This window comes from Penaeus vannamei, chromosome 29, assembly GCF_042767895.1.
Source record: "Penaeus vannamei isolate JL-2024 chromosome 29, ASM4276789v1, whole genome shotgun sequence".
Taxonomy (NCBI): domain Eukaryota; kingdom Metazoa; phylum Arthropoda; class Malacostraca; order Decapoda; family Penaeidae; genus Penaeus; species Penaeus vannamei.
In genome coordinates, this window is record NC_091577.1 from 25,904,952 (window position 1) to 25,922,390 (window position 17,439).

Sequence of the window (17,439 nt, forward strand, 5' to 3'; positions counted from 1 at the left end):
AAAAGAATATACAAAATAAAGCTAACTTGCCAAAGAAAACCGATTTTCTATTTTAAAAAAATAATTATATATATATAAGGAAATGTGGATTTGAAAAAAAATCTAAATTATTAAAATGAATTTCGCTTACTTAATAGGACTGAATTTGAGAAAAATTATGACACGTTATAAAGTAGCTCTCTTGCACATTTTCACTCCCTTTGCCTTCCCCTCCGCCTCCCCCTGCCCCTCTAACATTTGCCGTCATCTTGCCCTGTCTACTTCCCTTCTCTCTCTCCTCTTCTCTTCTTCAGTTCTTCCCTCGCCCTTCTCATACTTCTCTCGTCTCTCCCTCCCCCTCTCTTTCTCTCGTTCCCTCTCCCCTCTCTCTCTCTCTCTCTCCCCTCTCTCTCTCTCTCTCTCTCTCCCTCTCTCTTTCTCTCTCCCTCTCTCTTTCTCTCTCCCTCTCTCTTTCTCTCGCCCTCTCTCTTTCTCTCTCTCTTTCTCTTTCTCTTTCTCTTTCTCTTTCTCTTTCTTTCTCTCTCTTTCCCACTCCTTGCTCTGCGACATAACCGTGATTACTCATGTTTGAACACTGACCTTAGACACTGACAAATATCCATCGGTCCCGACATTGAGTAATTACATTGCAGTCTAGCAGAACACTGACACATCCCGCTCCCTGTCCCTAGCCAAGCACGGTTCCACAGTCCCTAGCCGAGCACGGTTCCACTGTCCCTAGCAGAGCACGGTTCCACTGTCCCTAGCCGAGCACGGTTCCACTGTCCCTAGCCGAGCACGGTTCCACTGTCCCTAGCAGAGCACGGTTCCACTGTCCCTAGCAGAGCACGGTTCCACTGTCCCTAGCCGAGCACGGTTCCACAGCGACTGCAATTACACGACCAACTGTGTTAGTGCGTACGCGTCTAACCTTAATGGTATTTATCCGGCAGCAATACCCTTTACAGCTTCCTTTCCTTCTTCTGTAACGAAACGAGGCGAAAACTCCCCGAGACTTCCAACTACTTTTTCTCTGTACTTGGGACTCCCAGTGTGCCGTCTACTCCCCCCCCTCTCCCTCCCTCCCTCCCCCTCCTTACATTTCCTTTTGCCAATCTAGCAACAAGTCCCCCCTCTCCTCCCCCCCTAGCCCACTTCTCTCTTTCCCTTTTTTCCACCCTGTTTCTCTCTTTTTCCCCATCTCTCTCCTCCTTTCCTCTCTCCCTACCCCACTCTCTTTCTAAATCCTTGCTCAATATCTTCCTTCTTTCCTCACCACCCTCCCCCTCTCTCTTTCTCCAATCCTACCCTCCTCTCCCCACTCTCTTCCTCCACCCTCCTCCATCCCACCCTTCCCGTCTCTCTTCCTCCCTCCTCCATCCACCCTTCCCCTCTCTCTTTCTCCCTCCTCCCTCCTCCTTCCCGGCCTCCATCCCTCTCTCTTTCTATATTCTCTTTCCTTTCCCCTGCCCCTCTCATTTCTCCATTTTCCCTTCTATATCCTCCCCCCTCCTTCCTCCCTTCTTCCTTCTTCTTATCCCCCTCCCTCCCTCTTCCTCCTTCCTCCCTTCTTCCTTCTACCCTCCCCCCCATCCCCTTCCTGTACTCACCTCGGTCCAGCGGTCGAAGACGGCGCCGTCCTGCAGCCTCTGATCCACCTCCTTCCTCCACACGAAATCGAAGTACTTGGTCATCCTGCAGACTCAGCGGGGGTGGGGGCGTGGACGACGTCTAGATGCTGGTGTTGCGGGCGGCCTCACGACGGGCGCGAGCGGGGGGGCATCAGACACACACGCCGGGGCGGTTGGGGGCGGCCTGAGGAGAAAAGGAAGGGATTTAGTGGCCGAAAATAGAAACAATGATTGGGCGGGATTCCAGACAGTGCGGCCGCGCCCCCTCCAGCGCTGTCACGTCAGTCGCTCTCTGGCGCCTCGGGGCTTGGGCGGGATGGCGGGGAGGGGTGGAAGGGGGAGGGGGGAAGGGGGGAAAATATCGCAGTGACGGTGATAAAGATGCTTACGAAAGCGATAAATGAAAGCTAGATGATCCAGATGATTAAAATGATGGGTGACGACAACCAAGTCACGGCGAATGGGTGAATAATACGTAATTAAACCAAAGAAGGGAAGAACACAAAAACACGAACACGCCAAAGGCCTTCCTCACTGCCTTGCTTCTTCAGGGCACGAAGGAACAATACAGTGAAAAGGCCTTCAGCGTGTTCGTGTTTTCTTTTCCTTCGCTGTATTATTTAGAATTTGTTCAGCTTGAATCCTGCACAAAGGCGTAGTACGCATGGGACTGAATAATTCCTAAAGATAAACAGTACAAGAGGAGTTTCGATTTTATTCTCTCAGAACTGCGTGATTCTGAAGCTTTCAAAACGTCCCTTGCATTGTGAAATCGCTCGTCCCTATTCATGTGGGTTTTAACACAAGAGATTACAACAGCGATAACTTCAATTCAAATTACATAATTACCTTAATGATTATAATGGTAATATGGGTAGTAATTACAACAATGATAATTAAAAAATTAATTGGATTTGCATCTACACTTTACACAAAACTTCATTATTTCAAATATTGATGACAGCTACAGCAATTATATTAACTAAACTTCAACATTCCAATGATGGTGTACGTTTTGTCATTATCAATGTAGTGTTAGTAGCGCACACGTGTATACATAATACAGCAAACAGTCACAGAAAACAAAACTACAAAGAAAAAGAAGTCGGGTCTCCGGCCGTGAAGACGAAAACAAGAAAGAAAAACATCAACAAAAGGAATTAACCCAACTCGACGCCAGGGGAGGTCAGAGGTCACGCAGGAGCGGAGGATCTTCGAGGTCTTATCCCGTGAGGAGGCAGGAAGTCCAAGACGCTGCCCCCCTCCCCACCTCCTCTGCGCCCCTTGCCCTTCTCCTCTCCCTCCTTCCCTCTCTGATCTCTTTCTTCCTCCTCTTCCCCTCCTCCATTTCCTCTCCCTCTGCTTTCATTATCTACTTCCTCCCCCTCTCTGTTCTCTTTTCCATTTCCCTTTTCTTCCTTTTCCCTTCCCTCTCCTCTTCTCCTACCCGCTCTCTCCTTTCCTTCTCTTCCCCTTTTCTCCTTCCTCGTCGTCGTCATGGTCCTCCTTCTCCTACTCCCTCTCTCTCCTCCTCTTCCTCCCTCTCCTCCTCCTCTGCCCTCTCCTCCTGCTCCTCCTCCTCCCTCTCTCTTTCCCTCTCCTCCTACTCCCCTCTCTCTCTCTCTCTCTCTCTCTCTCTCTCTCTCTCTCTCTCTCTCTCTCTCTCTCTCTCTCTCTCTCTCTTTCCTCCCTCTCCTCCTCCTCCTCCTCTTCCTTATTCACAGAGACAACTGCAGAAGGAATTTTCCTTGTCTTCGGTATTTTTCAGCCCTTTCGGTGAGGATATATTGGGGTGGTGATATGACGTCTGATATGGTGATGTCGAATGAAATTACATCATGTGGTAAGATGTGGTTTTGGTGGTGGTTGCTGATGACGATGACGATGACGATAGTGATGATGGTGAAGACGATTATGATGATGATGGTGATGATGATGATGATGATGATGATGATGATGATGATGATGATGATGGTGATGATGATGATGATGACGATGATGATAATGATGGTGAAGACGACGATGATGAAGACGATGTGGATGATGACGATGATGGTGATGACGAAAACGATGATGGTGATGATGAAGACGGTGATGGTGGTGGTGATGACGTGCGACATGAACAATTATTGCGGTGGAGTCGTGATGACAACGACGTACGGTGAGGATACCGACACGATACTGACGACCATGCAAAGAAGCAATGATTCTGTTAACAAGAAAATAATGAGAGCGATAACAAAGGCTCGCTCGCCCGGATAACACAGTCATCATAAAGACAGATCCCAAGGGAGAGGGCGAGGAGGGAGGGAAGGAGGGAGGGGGGGAAGGGGTAATTGCACTGTCATGTACCTCTTTATCTCTTCATCTCTCTTTTTTTTTCTTCTTTTTTGTTTTCTTACAAAGACACGCATGAAAGTCTTTCATTGCGACTACAATGGCGTTTGTCCCTTGGAACAACACTGTCGATTACGTTCATATTGTCATAATTTTAATTAAATGTACATGCACAAACATGTACACGGTACACACACGCGCTGACACAAACACAAACACACACGCAACACACAGACAATGACAGACAAACAGACAGACAGACACACACACAACACACAGACAATGACAGACAGACAGACAGACACACACACACACACACACACACACACACATACACAAAGAACCATCATTTTGCGAATCCGATAAGAATTCCTATTAGCACTGTCTAAATTACCATCGCACAACATTTGCATCATAAAAAAACAGTCACCCTGATAAAGAGATAGAGAAATAATCAAATAAACTAAACTAAACTAAAAAAAAAAACGAAAGTGGCAACAGAGGAAGACGAGATAACAGCCAGGCGGGACTGGGGAATAGACTTGATAAGGAGATAAATCGCGCCGTATCAATTTAATTCCCGCCGAAAATGAGATAAGGAATATTTCCGGTGTGGGAGGTAATTGTCTGCCATGGGCGAGGCGGGCGGGGAATGGGCGGGCGGGCAGTGGCAGGGTGGGTGGGTGGGTGGGGGGTGGTGGTAATGGGCAGGCGGGGAATGGGCGGGCGGGCGGGAGGTGAGGGGTGGGTGGTGGGTGGGGGCGGGTGGTAATAAGGGCGGGAGGAGGTGGGGAAGGGCGGGGGAATGGGATGGGTGGGTGGTGAGGTGGGGTGGTAGGCGGGTGGTAATAGGCGGGAGGAGGGGGGGGGGAAGGGCGGGGAATGGGATGGGCAGGAGGCTCCAATTCACACACACACACACACACACAGACACGCGCGGGTTTGTATACACGTACTTTGCGCACACACTGTGATATCGATGGATTTTCTTGCCCCGCGCGCACATTACGTCGAGACAGATAGACGGAAACACATCAGATGCATACAGGCGGGGAGACAGACACCGATAGATAGACAGAGCAGACAGGGGGGACGAATAGATAGGCAGCAGACAGGGGATATAGATAGATAGTCAGACAGACAGGGGATATAGATAGATAGTCAGACAGACAGCAGAGAGAGAAGATTAGACAGACAGCAGAGAGAGATTAGACAGACAGCAGAGAGAGATTAGACAGACAGCAGAAAGAGATTAGACAGACAGCAGAGAGATATTAGACAGACAGACACAGCAGAGAGAAGATTAGACAGACAGAGACAGCAGAGAGAAGATTAGACAGACAGACAGACAGTTACACAGACCGACAGACAGCAGAGAGAGAAGATTAGACAGTCAGACAGACACACATACACAAATACACGCACACATTTTGTATCCCGGACAAGACAATTTCTCAACAATATCCTCTGTTCGTGTTATTTACTAGTCTGTTCTGTAATCAACGCCCGACTTTTGCGCGTAAAGCCTTTCCAAACCCGTCTTGCAATGGGACTCTCGACTCTACAGCAGTCCGCGACAGTGATACTCTATATCGCCCAGCCAGACAAAGGTATACGAGCGCCGGCTTTAGCTCAATCGCCTTGCAAGAACAAGGGCGCGGTATCAAGGCGTGCAAGAGCCTCCGGACCCCCTCCCCCTCCCCACACGGGTGACTATCTTGCCCCGAAGGACCGAAAAGTCACAGGCTACGAGTCACGAGTCTGAATCGTAAGTCACGAGTCACAGGGCGTGAGTCACGAGTCTGAATCGTAAGTCACGAGTCACAGGGTGTAAGTCACGAGTCTGAATCGTAAGTCACGAGTCACAGGGCGTGAGTCACGAGTCTGAATCGTAAGTCACGAGTCACAGGGCGTGAGTCACGAGTCTGAATCGTAAGTCACGAGTCACAGGGCGGGAGTCATGAGTCTGAATCGTAAATCACGAGTCATAGGGCGGGAGTCACGAGTCTGAATCGTAAGTCACGAGTCACAGGGCGTGAGTCACGAGTCTGAATCGTAAGTCACGAGTCTGAAGTCCCCGGTAGCGACTCATATGTTACGAGTCACGAGTCTACGAGTCCGAAATCGCAAGAACCGAGTCGCGAGTCTCAAGCTACAAGTCCCGGGCGGCAAATCACGAGTCCCAAGTCTCGAGTCACGACTTCCCAAGTCTCAAGCCACAAGGACGAAAACCCCAAGACCAGCGACGCAAAAATGACACACATTTGCATCATTCGCTGATATGGGCGGCGATATATGGCGCAATATATAGCCTCATTTCCATTTCGACACGCTTATCTCAAAAAGCTCTTCCGGCGAGGGGACATAGGGACCGCCTCGAGACACGACACATTACAGTGCGAACCCACATCTTTTACCCAAGGAGGCCACGCGGGGGAGGCGAAACTGGCCAAAAACAATGGGAGGGGGGAGAGGGGGGATATGGCCAACGGAGAGAAGCGACCGTGGCCAAGCAAAAGAGGCGACTACGGCCAGGCGAGGGAAGCGAATATGGCCAAGGAAGGGAGGTGTCTGTGGTCTTGCGAGAGAGGTGAATATGGCCAAGAGAGGGAGACGAATATGACCAAAGGGAGGGCGGTGACTGTGGCAGAGAGAGAGAGAGAGAGCAAAAGGAGAGAGAGAGAGAGAGAGAGAGAGAGAGAGAGAGCGAGAACAAGAGAGAGAGAGAGAGAGAGAGAGAGAGAGAGAAAGAGAGAGACGGATTTGACTAACCAAGGGAGACGAATATGACAAAGCAAAGGCAGTGAATATGGCCAAGGAAAAGAGAGGAATATGACAAAGGGAGGGAGAAGAATACGGCTAACCATGAGAGGTGAATATGGCCAAGCAAAGGCGGTAAATATGGCCAAGGAAAGGAGACGAATATGAACAAGGAAAAGAGACAAACATGACAAAGAAAAAGAGACGAATACGACTAACGAAGGGAGGCGAACATGGCCAAGCGGTGACTACGGCCAAGGGAGAGAGCCGAACCAAACACAGGGAAATGCTGCGAGTTAAAATTTGGCCGCTTCAATGGCCATTTATCAGCGTGTCTTTGACGAAGCCACTCATCAGCCCGCTACAGGGAGAAGGGGGGGAGGGGGGGAAAGGGAGGGAAATGAGAAAGAGAGAGAATTGGTGAAAAGGAAAAGAAGAAAACGCGAAAAGGGAGATGATGAAAACGTGAAAAGAGAAATGAAGGAAAAGAAAAGGAGATGGGAGAAGGAAAGGAAGGAATAAAATGGACGAAGGGAAGACGAGAAAAAGGTGTAAAGGAGATTGTAAATATAAGATTACGAGAAAAGACGAAACAAAACAAAGAAGAGAAGAGGAACGTGACAAGATAAAATTGAAAGAAAGAAAGGTGGGAGAGAGATATGGAGGAAATAAAATAAAAGAAGAAAGAGAAAAACAAACAAACAAGACAAAACGAAAAAAGAGAAGAAAAAAAAGAAACACGGAAGGAGAAAATACAATAAAAGAGAAAAAGTGAAACGACAAAAAGTGTAACAAAATTTGAAAGAATATTAGAATTTTACACCAAAAGAGACCAGCTCTATACCAGCCATGTGAAGAATTATCTACTATACCAAGGAACTATTCTAAACAATGCTACACCAGAAGGTACCAGCTCTATACCAGCCATGTGAAGAATGATCAACCATACCAAGGAACTATTATGAACAATTCTACACCAGGAGGTACCAGCTCTATACCAGCCATGTGAAGAATTATCTACTATACCAAGGAACTATTAAGAACAATCTTACACCAGAAAATACCAGTTTTATACCATACATGTGAAGAACCATTATGAACCAAGGGACCATTATGAACAATCTCACACCAGAAAATACCAGCTCTATACCAGCCATGTGAAAAAAACATTATGAACCAAGGAACCATTATGAACAAGAAATAGTTCAATGAGATCCCAATCAGGGGCCTCAAGTTAGATTAATGTCCAAAAAGTTTGATTAGATCCAATAAATTGATTAAGAGAAATTCGTGCTTGATCAAGGGCCGGCAATTTTGACCAGGGACCCGACACGAAAACAAATAAACCCATATTGTAACAGTATTAAAGCGATATATCTTCCCTCTTCCTCTTCCTCTCTCTCTTTGTCTCACTTTCTCTCATTTTGTCTCTTTCTTTCTTTCCCCCCCTCTCTCTCTCTCTTTCTTTCTCCCTCTCTCTCTTTGCCTGTCTCCCCCCTCTCTCTCTCTGTGTCTGTGTTCACCTCCCCTCTCTCTCTCTCTCTCTCTGAGTCTTTCCCCCTCTCTCTCTCTCTTTCCCTTTTCTCTCTCCCTCTTTCCCTCCTTCTCTCCCTCTCCTTCTCTCTTTCCACCCCCCTCTCCTTCTCTCTATCCCTCTCTATTCCCCTCCCTCTCCCCCTCGCTCCCTCTCTCTCTCTTCCCCCACCCCCCTCTATCTCTCTCTTTTTGCAAGTGATGAATAATTCTTAAATTGGTATTCACTTTGATCTCGCAGTTAGTGTTATTGTTTGTGTTTTTGTTGCGCCGTTACTTTGTTTGACACCCGTAATTTTGACACGCCGTGGTAATCAAATATCGGCAGGGGGAGCCAGAGCTGCCCTCGCAAACTTTATTTGACAAGTGACAACCGCCGCAACTAGTCTACGGGAACACACGCCGCGTTTCAGAACTATTCCTGATGGGCGGTTTCTCACTCTTTTTTCATTTTCTCGTTCTCTCGTTCTCTCGTTGTAGCTTTCTCTCTAGTTCTCTGTCTGTCTTTAATTCTCGTTCTTTATCTCACTCTCTCTGTCTTCTGCTCTCGTTCTCTCTATATCTATCTATCTATCTATCTATCTATCTATCTATCTCACCCTCATTCCCACACTCACTCTCACTCTCTCACCCCCACTCCCCCTCTTTTCTCCTTTCACCCCTTTCTCCCTCAACTCTCCCATCCATCTCTATCCATCTGCCTCTCTATCCGCATATCCATCCCCGCGAGCCCCAATCTTTCCCCAATCGCTGACAATTCGCAGATGAGAAATCCAAATAGCGGAGCGAGGACCGAATGCGCGATACGGATATGAAAAATATATATAGAAACCGAAGCCAAAGCCGTAATCCCGGACGGAATGCGTACGAGTGAAGGAAATAAAAGGAAATGAAGGGGTGATTTTCGTGAATGCACTAAAATAGGAAATAAATCAAAACAAGAAAGGAAATAGGAAAAATGAAAGAAATAGGCGGAAAAAAAACAAGACGCACAAACAAATGAACGAACAAAATCACACACAAACAAATGAAAAACATCACACAAAACACCTTTCACATTCTCTCCTTCCCGATCCATTACCTTCATCGATACAAACAAACAAACAAACCTCCCCCCTTATCCCCTACCCCCCCCCCCCAACGAACCCAAAACACGGAAAATAAAGACCCACTACCCCTTCCCACCCACCCCCAAAACCCCCAACAAACGGAAAATAACACCTACCCCTCTTCCCACTCCTTTCCTCTCACCTCCCACCCCCCACCCCCCCCACAAACGGAAACACAAACAAGCAAACAATCCCCCAGAGGCCCCAAACAAGGCCCGCATCCCGCCGCAAACAACAAACAAGGCCCATAACAAGCGTAATACCGGGCGCAGCAGCAGCAACAAGGTTCGTCCGGATCCGCCGTTCGTGATTTGATTATCTGGCAACCTGTCCATTTGCTCTTCATCCCTCGCCTTATCCCCCTGCGCGTGTGGGGCCGCTGTCTGTGTGTCTGTCTGCGTCTGTCTGTCTTTCCGTTTGTTTGGCTGTCTGCCTGTGTGTGTGTCATTCCGTCTGTCTGTGTGTGTGTCATTCCGTCTGTCTGTGTGTCTGCCTGTCATTCCGTCTGTCTGTGTGTCTGCCTGTCATTCCGTCTGTCTGTGTGTCTGCCTGTCATTCCGTCTGTCTGTGAGTCTGCCTGTCATTCCGTCTGCCTGTGTGTGTCATTCCGTCTGTGTGTGTGTCATTCCGTCTGTCTGCGTGTCTGCCTGTCTTTCCGTCTGTCTGCGTGTCTGCCTGTCTTTCCGTCTGTCTGTGTGTCTGCCTGTCATTCCGTCTGTCTGTGTGTCTGCCTGTCATTCCGTCTGCCTGTGTGTCATTCCGTCTGTGTGTGTGTCATTCCGTCTGTCTGTGTGTCTGCCTGCCATTCCGTCTGTCTGTGTGTCTGCCTGTCATTCCGTCTGCCTGTGTGTGTCATTCCGTCTGTCTGCGTGTTCATGCCTGTTCTTTCCGTTCCTGCATACCTGCGTGTCTGCCTGTCTTTCCGTCTGTCTGTGTGTCTGCCTGTCATTCCGTCTGTCTGTGTGTCTGCCTGTCATTCCGTCTGTCTGTGTGTCTGCCTGTCATTCCGTCTGTCTGTGTGTCTGCCTGTCATTCCGTCTGTCTGTGTGTCTGCCTGTCATTCCGTCTGTCTGTGTGTCTGCCTGTCATTCCGTCTGCCTGTGTGTGTCATTCCGTCTCTGTGTGTCATTCCGTCTGTCTGCGTGTCTGCCTGTCTTTCCGTCTGTCTGTGTGTCTGCCTGTCATTCCGTCTGTCTGTGTGTCTGCCTGTCATTCCGTCTGTCTGTGTGTCTGCCTGTCATTCCGTCTGTCTGTGTGTCTGCCTGTCATTCCGTCTGTCTGTATGTCTGTGCGTGTGTCTGTGTCGGTATTTGGGGTGGTCGGTTTGAATGTCTGTATATTTTTACGTCTGTCTGTCTATTGGTACGTAATTGGGTTGGTCGGTCTGCATCTCTGTCTATCAAAGGTATCTTTGGCTGATCTGTCTAATCTGTCTACGCATTTACACCTGTCCATCCGCCTGTCTACCAGCCAACCAGCCTTTATATATATCTATCGCTTATCTGTCTATCTATCTGCCTGACTATATGCCCGTCGGTTGTAAGAATGTCATATTTTGAAGCTGTGTCTTTTCAATTCTGTCTTTTTTTTAATTACAGGAGGAGGGGGGGGGTCGAGTCAGGATTGGTTTTCGTCAGTTGCCTAGAGAGGGAGAGCAAAGAAGACCGGGGGGGGGTGATATGTAGAGAATGGGAGTGTGCCAGGGAGGAGGGGGAAGGGAGAGGGTGGCCTGAAAGGGGGAGTGGGAGGAGGGAGGAGGGAGGAGGTGGGGGAGGAAGGAAGGAGGGAGGGAGGGGTGGGGAGGGGGAGGGAGGGGGTGGTTGAAGGGGGAGGGAGGAGGGATGGGCTGGGTAAGGGGGGGAGGAGGGGGAGAGGGATGGGTTGGGTAGTGAAGGGGGAGGGAGGGCTGGGTATGGGAGGATGGAAGGAATCGGAAGGGGGAAAGAGATGGAAGAACCGAGAAAGACAAGGAGATAGAGAGGTGAATGGAGGAAAGAAGGTAAGAAGGGTGGTAAGGAGAACGATGGAGGAGAGGAGAAGAGGAAGGATGAGGATGGGTATGAAAGATAAGAGGGGAAGGAGAAGAGATAGAGAGAAAGACAGAGAGAGAGAGAGAGAGAGAGAGAGAGAGAGAGAGAGAGAGAGAGAGAAAGAGAGAGAACGAGAAAGAGAGAGAACGAGAGAGAGAGAGAAAGAGAACGAGAACGAGAGAGAGAGAAAACGAGAGAACGAGAACGAGAGAGAGAGAACGAGAACGAGAACGAGAGAGAGTAGGGGAGGGAAGGGGGCAGGGAGGGAGAAAGGCTCCTTCCGAGCGTGGTGGTAAACAGCCGCTGTTCATTTGGAGATAATGGACAATCTGGGGAGGAAAGGGGGGAAGGGGGAGGGGGAGGGAGGGAGAGAGAGGAAGGGTTAGCGAGGCGGCTGCGAGGAAGACGAGAGAGAGGAAGGAAGGAAGGAAGAGCAAGAGGGAGGGAAGGAGGAGGGGAGAGCAAGAGGGATGGAAGGAGGGAAAAGCAAGAGGGAAGGAAGAACTAGGGAGGAGGGAAGAGCAAGAGGGAAGGAAGACAAGGGAGGAGGGAAGAATGAAGGAAGAGCAAGAAGGAGGGAAAGGGAGGAAATAGATAACGGAGAGGGGAAAAGGGGGGAGATAGGAGAAAGCGAGTGGAAGGAAAGAACGAGAAATGAATATCGGGAGTAAGCGAATAAAGCTGGAAGGTAGAAACAAATGAGCAACGTGACGGAGGATGGGGAATAAAGGGAGGAAGGAAAGAGAACGGGGGAGAAGGAAGGGACGGACGGGAGGGAGGGAAAAGGGGAAGGAAAGAAGGATGAACGAAGGGAAGGAGGAAAAAGAGGGAACGGGGGGGAAGGAAGAGATGAAGAAAGGGAAGGGGGAGGGAGAAAGGGGGAAGGAAGGGGGAGAAAGGGAGGGAAAAGGGGGAAGGAAGGGGGAGAAAGGAGGCAGTAAAAGGGAAAGAAGGGAGAAAGGGGAGGTGAAAAGGGGAAGGAAGGGGAGAAAGGGAGGGAAAAGGGGGAAGGAGGGGGAGAAAGGGAAAAGAAGGATGAAGGGAAGGAGTGGGAAAAAGTGGGAACGGGGGAGAAGGAAGAGAGGAAGAAAGGGGAAGGGGGAGGGAAGAAGGAAGGAGGGAGGGAAAAGGGGGAAGGAAGGGGAGAAAGGGAGAGAAAAGGGGAAGGGAGGGAAAAGGGGAAGGAAGGGGAGAAAGGGAGGGAAAAGAGGGGAAGGGAAGGGGAGAAAGGGAGGGAAAAGGGGAAGGAAGGGGAGAAAGAGGAGGGAAAAGGGGAAGGAAGGGGAGAAAGGGAGGGAAAAGGGGAAGGAGGGGGAGAAAGGGAGGGAAAGAAGGAGGGAGGGCGGGGCAGGAAGGCGACTGACAAGTAGTATTGAGCCCTGGATGGATGTGTTCAGCCACTGAGATATGGCGGCGGCGCCAGCGTACCTTCGCGCTGTCTTCACCTCCTCTCTCACTCGCCGTCTGTCTGCCTCTCTGCCCCCAACCCGCCCTCTCTCTCTCTTTCTCTCTTTCTCTCTCTCTCTCTCTCTCTGCCCCCCACCCCTCTCTGTCTCTTTCTCTGTCTCTGTCTCTGTCTCTCTCTTTCTCGCTCTCTCTCTCTCGCGCGCGCGCCATTCATCCATCTCTTTTACATGTATCCATTTTTTTATGCATGCTTGTATATAAATCACTGTAAATGGATATATATATATCATATATATATGTATAATATATATTATATATACATATCATATATACATACATACACATATATATCTATATCTATATATCTATCTATCTATATATCTATATATATATATATATATCCATATCTATATCTATATATATATATATACATGTTTGTGTGTGTATAAATGTATGTATTTAAGCATAGATGGATGAACATAAAAGCACAAACACATTTTTTTTTCTCTTTCTCTTCCTATCTCCCTCTCCCGTCTCCTCATTTTTCAAATTCAAATCCCCACACACGCAAATAGGCGACCGCGCCCCTACACTAATGCTCGCGCACACACACACACATACACACAAATACATTCGCCGTGCTCCCTCTACATTTTTAACTCTAATTCGCCCACTATCCTATGGCAGGTGGGATGTGTTGTGTTGTGTTGTGTTGTGTTGTGTTGTGTTGTGTTGTGTTTGCTGTGCTGTGATGTGTTGTGTTTGCTGTGATGTGATGTGTTGTGTTTGCTGTGATGTGTTGTGTTGTAATGTGCTGTGATGTGTTGTGTTTGCTGTGATGTGTTGTGTTGTAATGTGCTGTGATGTGTTGTGTTGTAATGTGCTGTGATGTGTTGTGTTTGCTGTGATGTGATGTGGTGTGGTGTGGTGTGATGTGGTGTGGTGTGATGTGATGTGATGTGATGTGATGTGATGTGATGTGATGTGTTGTGTTGTGTTGTGTTGTGTTGTGTTGTGCTGTGTTATCCTGTGTTGTGTTGTGTTTGCTGTGTTATCCTGTGTTGTGTTGTGTTTGCTGTGCTGTGTTGTGTTGTCCTGTGTTGTGCTGTGTTGTGTCGTGTCGTGTCGTGTTGGATGGTTGATTGTCTAGCTGGTTGGTTGGTTGTCCGGTTGCCCAAATGCCCTGCTAAATTAGTGCTACAGGCTAGCAGCATCAGCACCAGATGCGGCACTGGTGATAATGGCAGTGGCGGTGGCAGTGACAGGTCTGACTGTGTGTTGGCGTCTTCACTGAACGTTTTTGCCTTGTCCATATTCTTTCTTTCTTTTATTATAATTTTCACTATTTCTTTTACCTTTACACTTTCTTCAGCCTTTCTGCCTTCTTTCTCAAGATTTCTCTCTCCCAGGTTCAATTTTTTTTTTTTTCGTTTTTCGTCTTCCTCCTCCTCCTCCTCTTTCCTTTACCTTTCTCTCCATTTCCAATTTCGCCTTTGATCAAAAACATTTATACAAACTGACAGCTCCTTTACGCGCAATCGCCGAGTTCATTCTCAAGCCGCACTCGCACTCACACACCTGGCAGGAGGAGGAGGGAGGGAGGGAGAGGAGGAAGGAGGGAGAGAGAGGAGGAAGGAGGGAGGGGAGGAGGGAGGAGGGAGGGGAGAGGAGGGAGGGGAGAGGGACGGAGGGAGGAAGGGAGGAGGGAGGGGCAGGGAGAAGGAGGGAGGAAGGGGAGGGGAGGGCAGTGGAGAAGAGGAGGGAGGAGGGAGGGAGGAAGGGGGGGGAGGGGTAAGAGGAAGGATTGAGGAGGGAGAAGGAAGGAAGGAGGGGAGGGGGAGAAGGAGGATGGACGGGAGGGGAAGAAGAGGAAGAAGGAAGGGGGTTTCTCCTCAATCCGCACTCGCACTCACACACCTGGTATTCCACTCGCAAAACTTCCCACACTATCATGCTCAACCCGCGAGCAAAGACGAGGAGAGGAGGAAGGAAGGAGGAAGAATGAGAGAGGAAGGAGGGGAGGGAAGGAGAGAGGAAGGAAGGAGGAGGAGGAGGAGGAAGGAGGGGAGGGAAGGGGAGGAGGAAGGAGGGACGAGCGGAGGAGAAGGAAGGAGGGGAAGGGGAGGAGGAGGAGGAGGAGAAGGAAGGAGAGGAGAGGGGAAGAAGAGGATGAAGAGGAAGAAGGAAGAAGGAAGAGGGTTCCTCCTCAATCCGCACTCGCACTCAAACACCTGGCATTCCACTCCCAAAACTTCCCTCGCTCTCATGCTCAACCCGCGGGCAAAGACGAGTGGAGGAAGAGGAAGGAAGGAGGAAAGAAGGAAAAGGAGAGGATGGTGGAAGAAGGAAGAGTGGAGGGGAAGACGAGGAGGAGGAGGAGGAAGGAGGGGAGATGGAAGAGGGAAAAGGGAAGAGGGAAAAGGGAAGAGGGAGAGGGGAAGAGGAGGAAGGAGGTGAGGGGGAGGCGAGGATGAGGAAGAGGGAAGAGAGAGAGGGGAAGACGAAGACGAGGAGGAAGAGGGAAGAGGGAGAGGGGAACACGAAGACGAGGAGGAAGAGGGAAAAGGGAAAGGGAATGACGAAGATGATGAGGAAGGAGGGGAGGGGGAAGAAGAGAGAAGACGAACAATAGAGGAAGAAGGGGAGGGGAAGAAGGATGAGGAGGAAGGGGAAGAGGATGAGGGATTGTGGGAGGGGGAAACGGGGGAAGAGGGGATGGAAGGGAAAAAACTGTGATGAGGAAGGAGTAGGGCATCGGAAGAAGTAAAAAGAAGACGGAGAGGGAAAGGGATAGAAGAGAAAAAGGGGGAAGGGGGGGGAGGGGGAGGGGGACGAGGAAGGGGGGAAGGGGGACGAGGAAAAGAGGGGGAGAGGGAAGAGGAGGAAAAGGGGAGGAAGAGGAGGGGGCGGCAGGGGGACGAGAAAGAGGGGAAGAGGGAAAGGGGACGAGGAAGAGGGGAAGGGGCAAAGGGGAAGAGGAGGGAGCGGCAGGGGGAGGGGGTCGTCATCGCGCCACCAGACAGGAAATTTATCCCAGAAGACAAAGCAATTCGAGACGACTTTAGTGCTGTTTATCACCCTCGCAATCTCGTCTTTTTATCCCTCTTCTCTCGCATTCTCTCCGTCTCTATCTTATTCCCCCGAATCATCATCCTTTACCTATTTCCTCTGAATCTCCTTCCTTTGTTAGTGTGCATTCTTCCTAAAATATATTTCCCCTTCCCTCTCTCGCACTCTGCCAGCTCTACACACCTTTTTTCTCCCTTTTTCTTCTTCTTCTTCCATGTCCCATTCCCCCCATCCGATTCAAGTTTAAAGCTACTCGGACCAGACGTCGTATGACACCAATAAAAAAAAGCGAAAAAAAAAGAAAAAGAGAGAAAGAGAGAAAAAAAAATCTCCACTTATCATACCACCGGACGTCACGGGATCGGCGGCGATCTCGCAACTGGCAACGCCGCCGCAGACGTGAAACGCGAGTGATGGAAAAATTATACAACAGTAATATATTTCCATCAGGTTGCCAACAAGAGCATGCCATTCCCACCCCCCGTCCAACGGCCATACATCACCCTCCGTTTTCTATCGAACGTGCAAGTCCCATTTTCTTTTTCCCTTCCGGATTTCTGGTGTCACTCAACTAGATTTAAAATACGCCTCCGTATAACTAATGATGGCTGTCACCTCTGTGGGGAGAAAATGGAGGGTCGAGGGGGGAGAGGAGGGGAGAAAGCTGCTGAGAAAGGGGAAAGGTGAGGCGAGTGAAGACACGGGAAGAAGGAACGGCCACTAAATAACGAAAATATACGAAAATGGCATGAAAGATGATTGTTGAATAAAATAGCGATGAAATCAATAAGGACAGGAATCGTCTCAATAAAAAAAGACTAACGTCAGATCCAAACTAAGACCGTTAGAGAACTAGAAAATGGATAGCCCAATAAAGTACAGCTCAAGTAAAGAAAAGTGGAGGAAAGGTGGAGGGAGAGGAAGATATAATGGGGAAGAGGAGGTGAAATGGGAGAATGTGGAGGAAAGGAAAAAGGAGGAGGAGGAGGAGGAGGAGGAGGAGGAGGAGGAGAAGAAGGAGGAGAAGAAGAAGAAGAAGAAGAAGAAGAAGAAGAAGAAGAAGAAGAAGAAGAAGAAGAAGGAGAAGAAGAAGAAGAAGAAGAAGAAGAAGAAGAAGGAGGAGGAGGAGGAGGAGAAGGAGAAAGAGGAATAATCACAGAAAGAAGAAGGAGAAAGAGGAATAATCACAGAAATAGAAGTAAACGTAGAAGCAAGAAGGAATAAAGCTAAAATGAAGAAACCAAACCAAAAAAATCACATTCATAACCCTAACAACCTCATCAACGATTACGAAAAGAGAGAAAAAAAAGCAAGAAAAGAAGAGAACCAGCGGGCGAGGAGGCGAGCATTCCGCAGACAAAACAAACGGCCGTGTATCTATCCCCGGCTCCGCGTGTCAAACACAGATCTCGGGGAATCTGTACAAATCAGGTTTAAGTCGAGACCTATTCAGCTGGGGCGGCCGGGAGAGGGGAAGGGGGAAGAGGGAAGGGGAGATGGGAGGAGGGGAAAGGGAAGAGGGAAGAGGGAAGGGGGAAGGAGAGGGGGAAGGAGAGAGGAGGGAGAGGGGAAGGGGGGAGGGAG

At 49.1% G+C, this 17,439-nt stretch overlaps 1 protein-coding gene across 5 annotated transcripts in view; it reads right to left on the minus strand.

The window, feature by feature from the left end:
- Positions 1-17,439, minus strand: part of norpA (no receptor potential A) — a 260,031-nt gene that overhangs the window by 81,814 nt on the left and 160,778 nt on the right. For all 5 annotated transcript variants that reach the window (XR_011399775.1, XM_070142565.1, XM_070142568.1 and 2 more), the window contains exon 2: positions 1,590-1,794. Coding sequence is in view for 4 of the 5 variants with exons in the window: in XM_070142565.1 (XP_069998666.1) it covers positions 1,590-1,673 (84 nt within the window). In the remaining variant the exon portion in view is untranslated. The remainder of the gene's footprint in view (positions 1-1,589; positions 1,795-17,439) is intronic.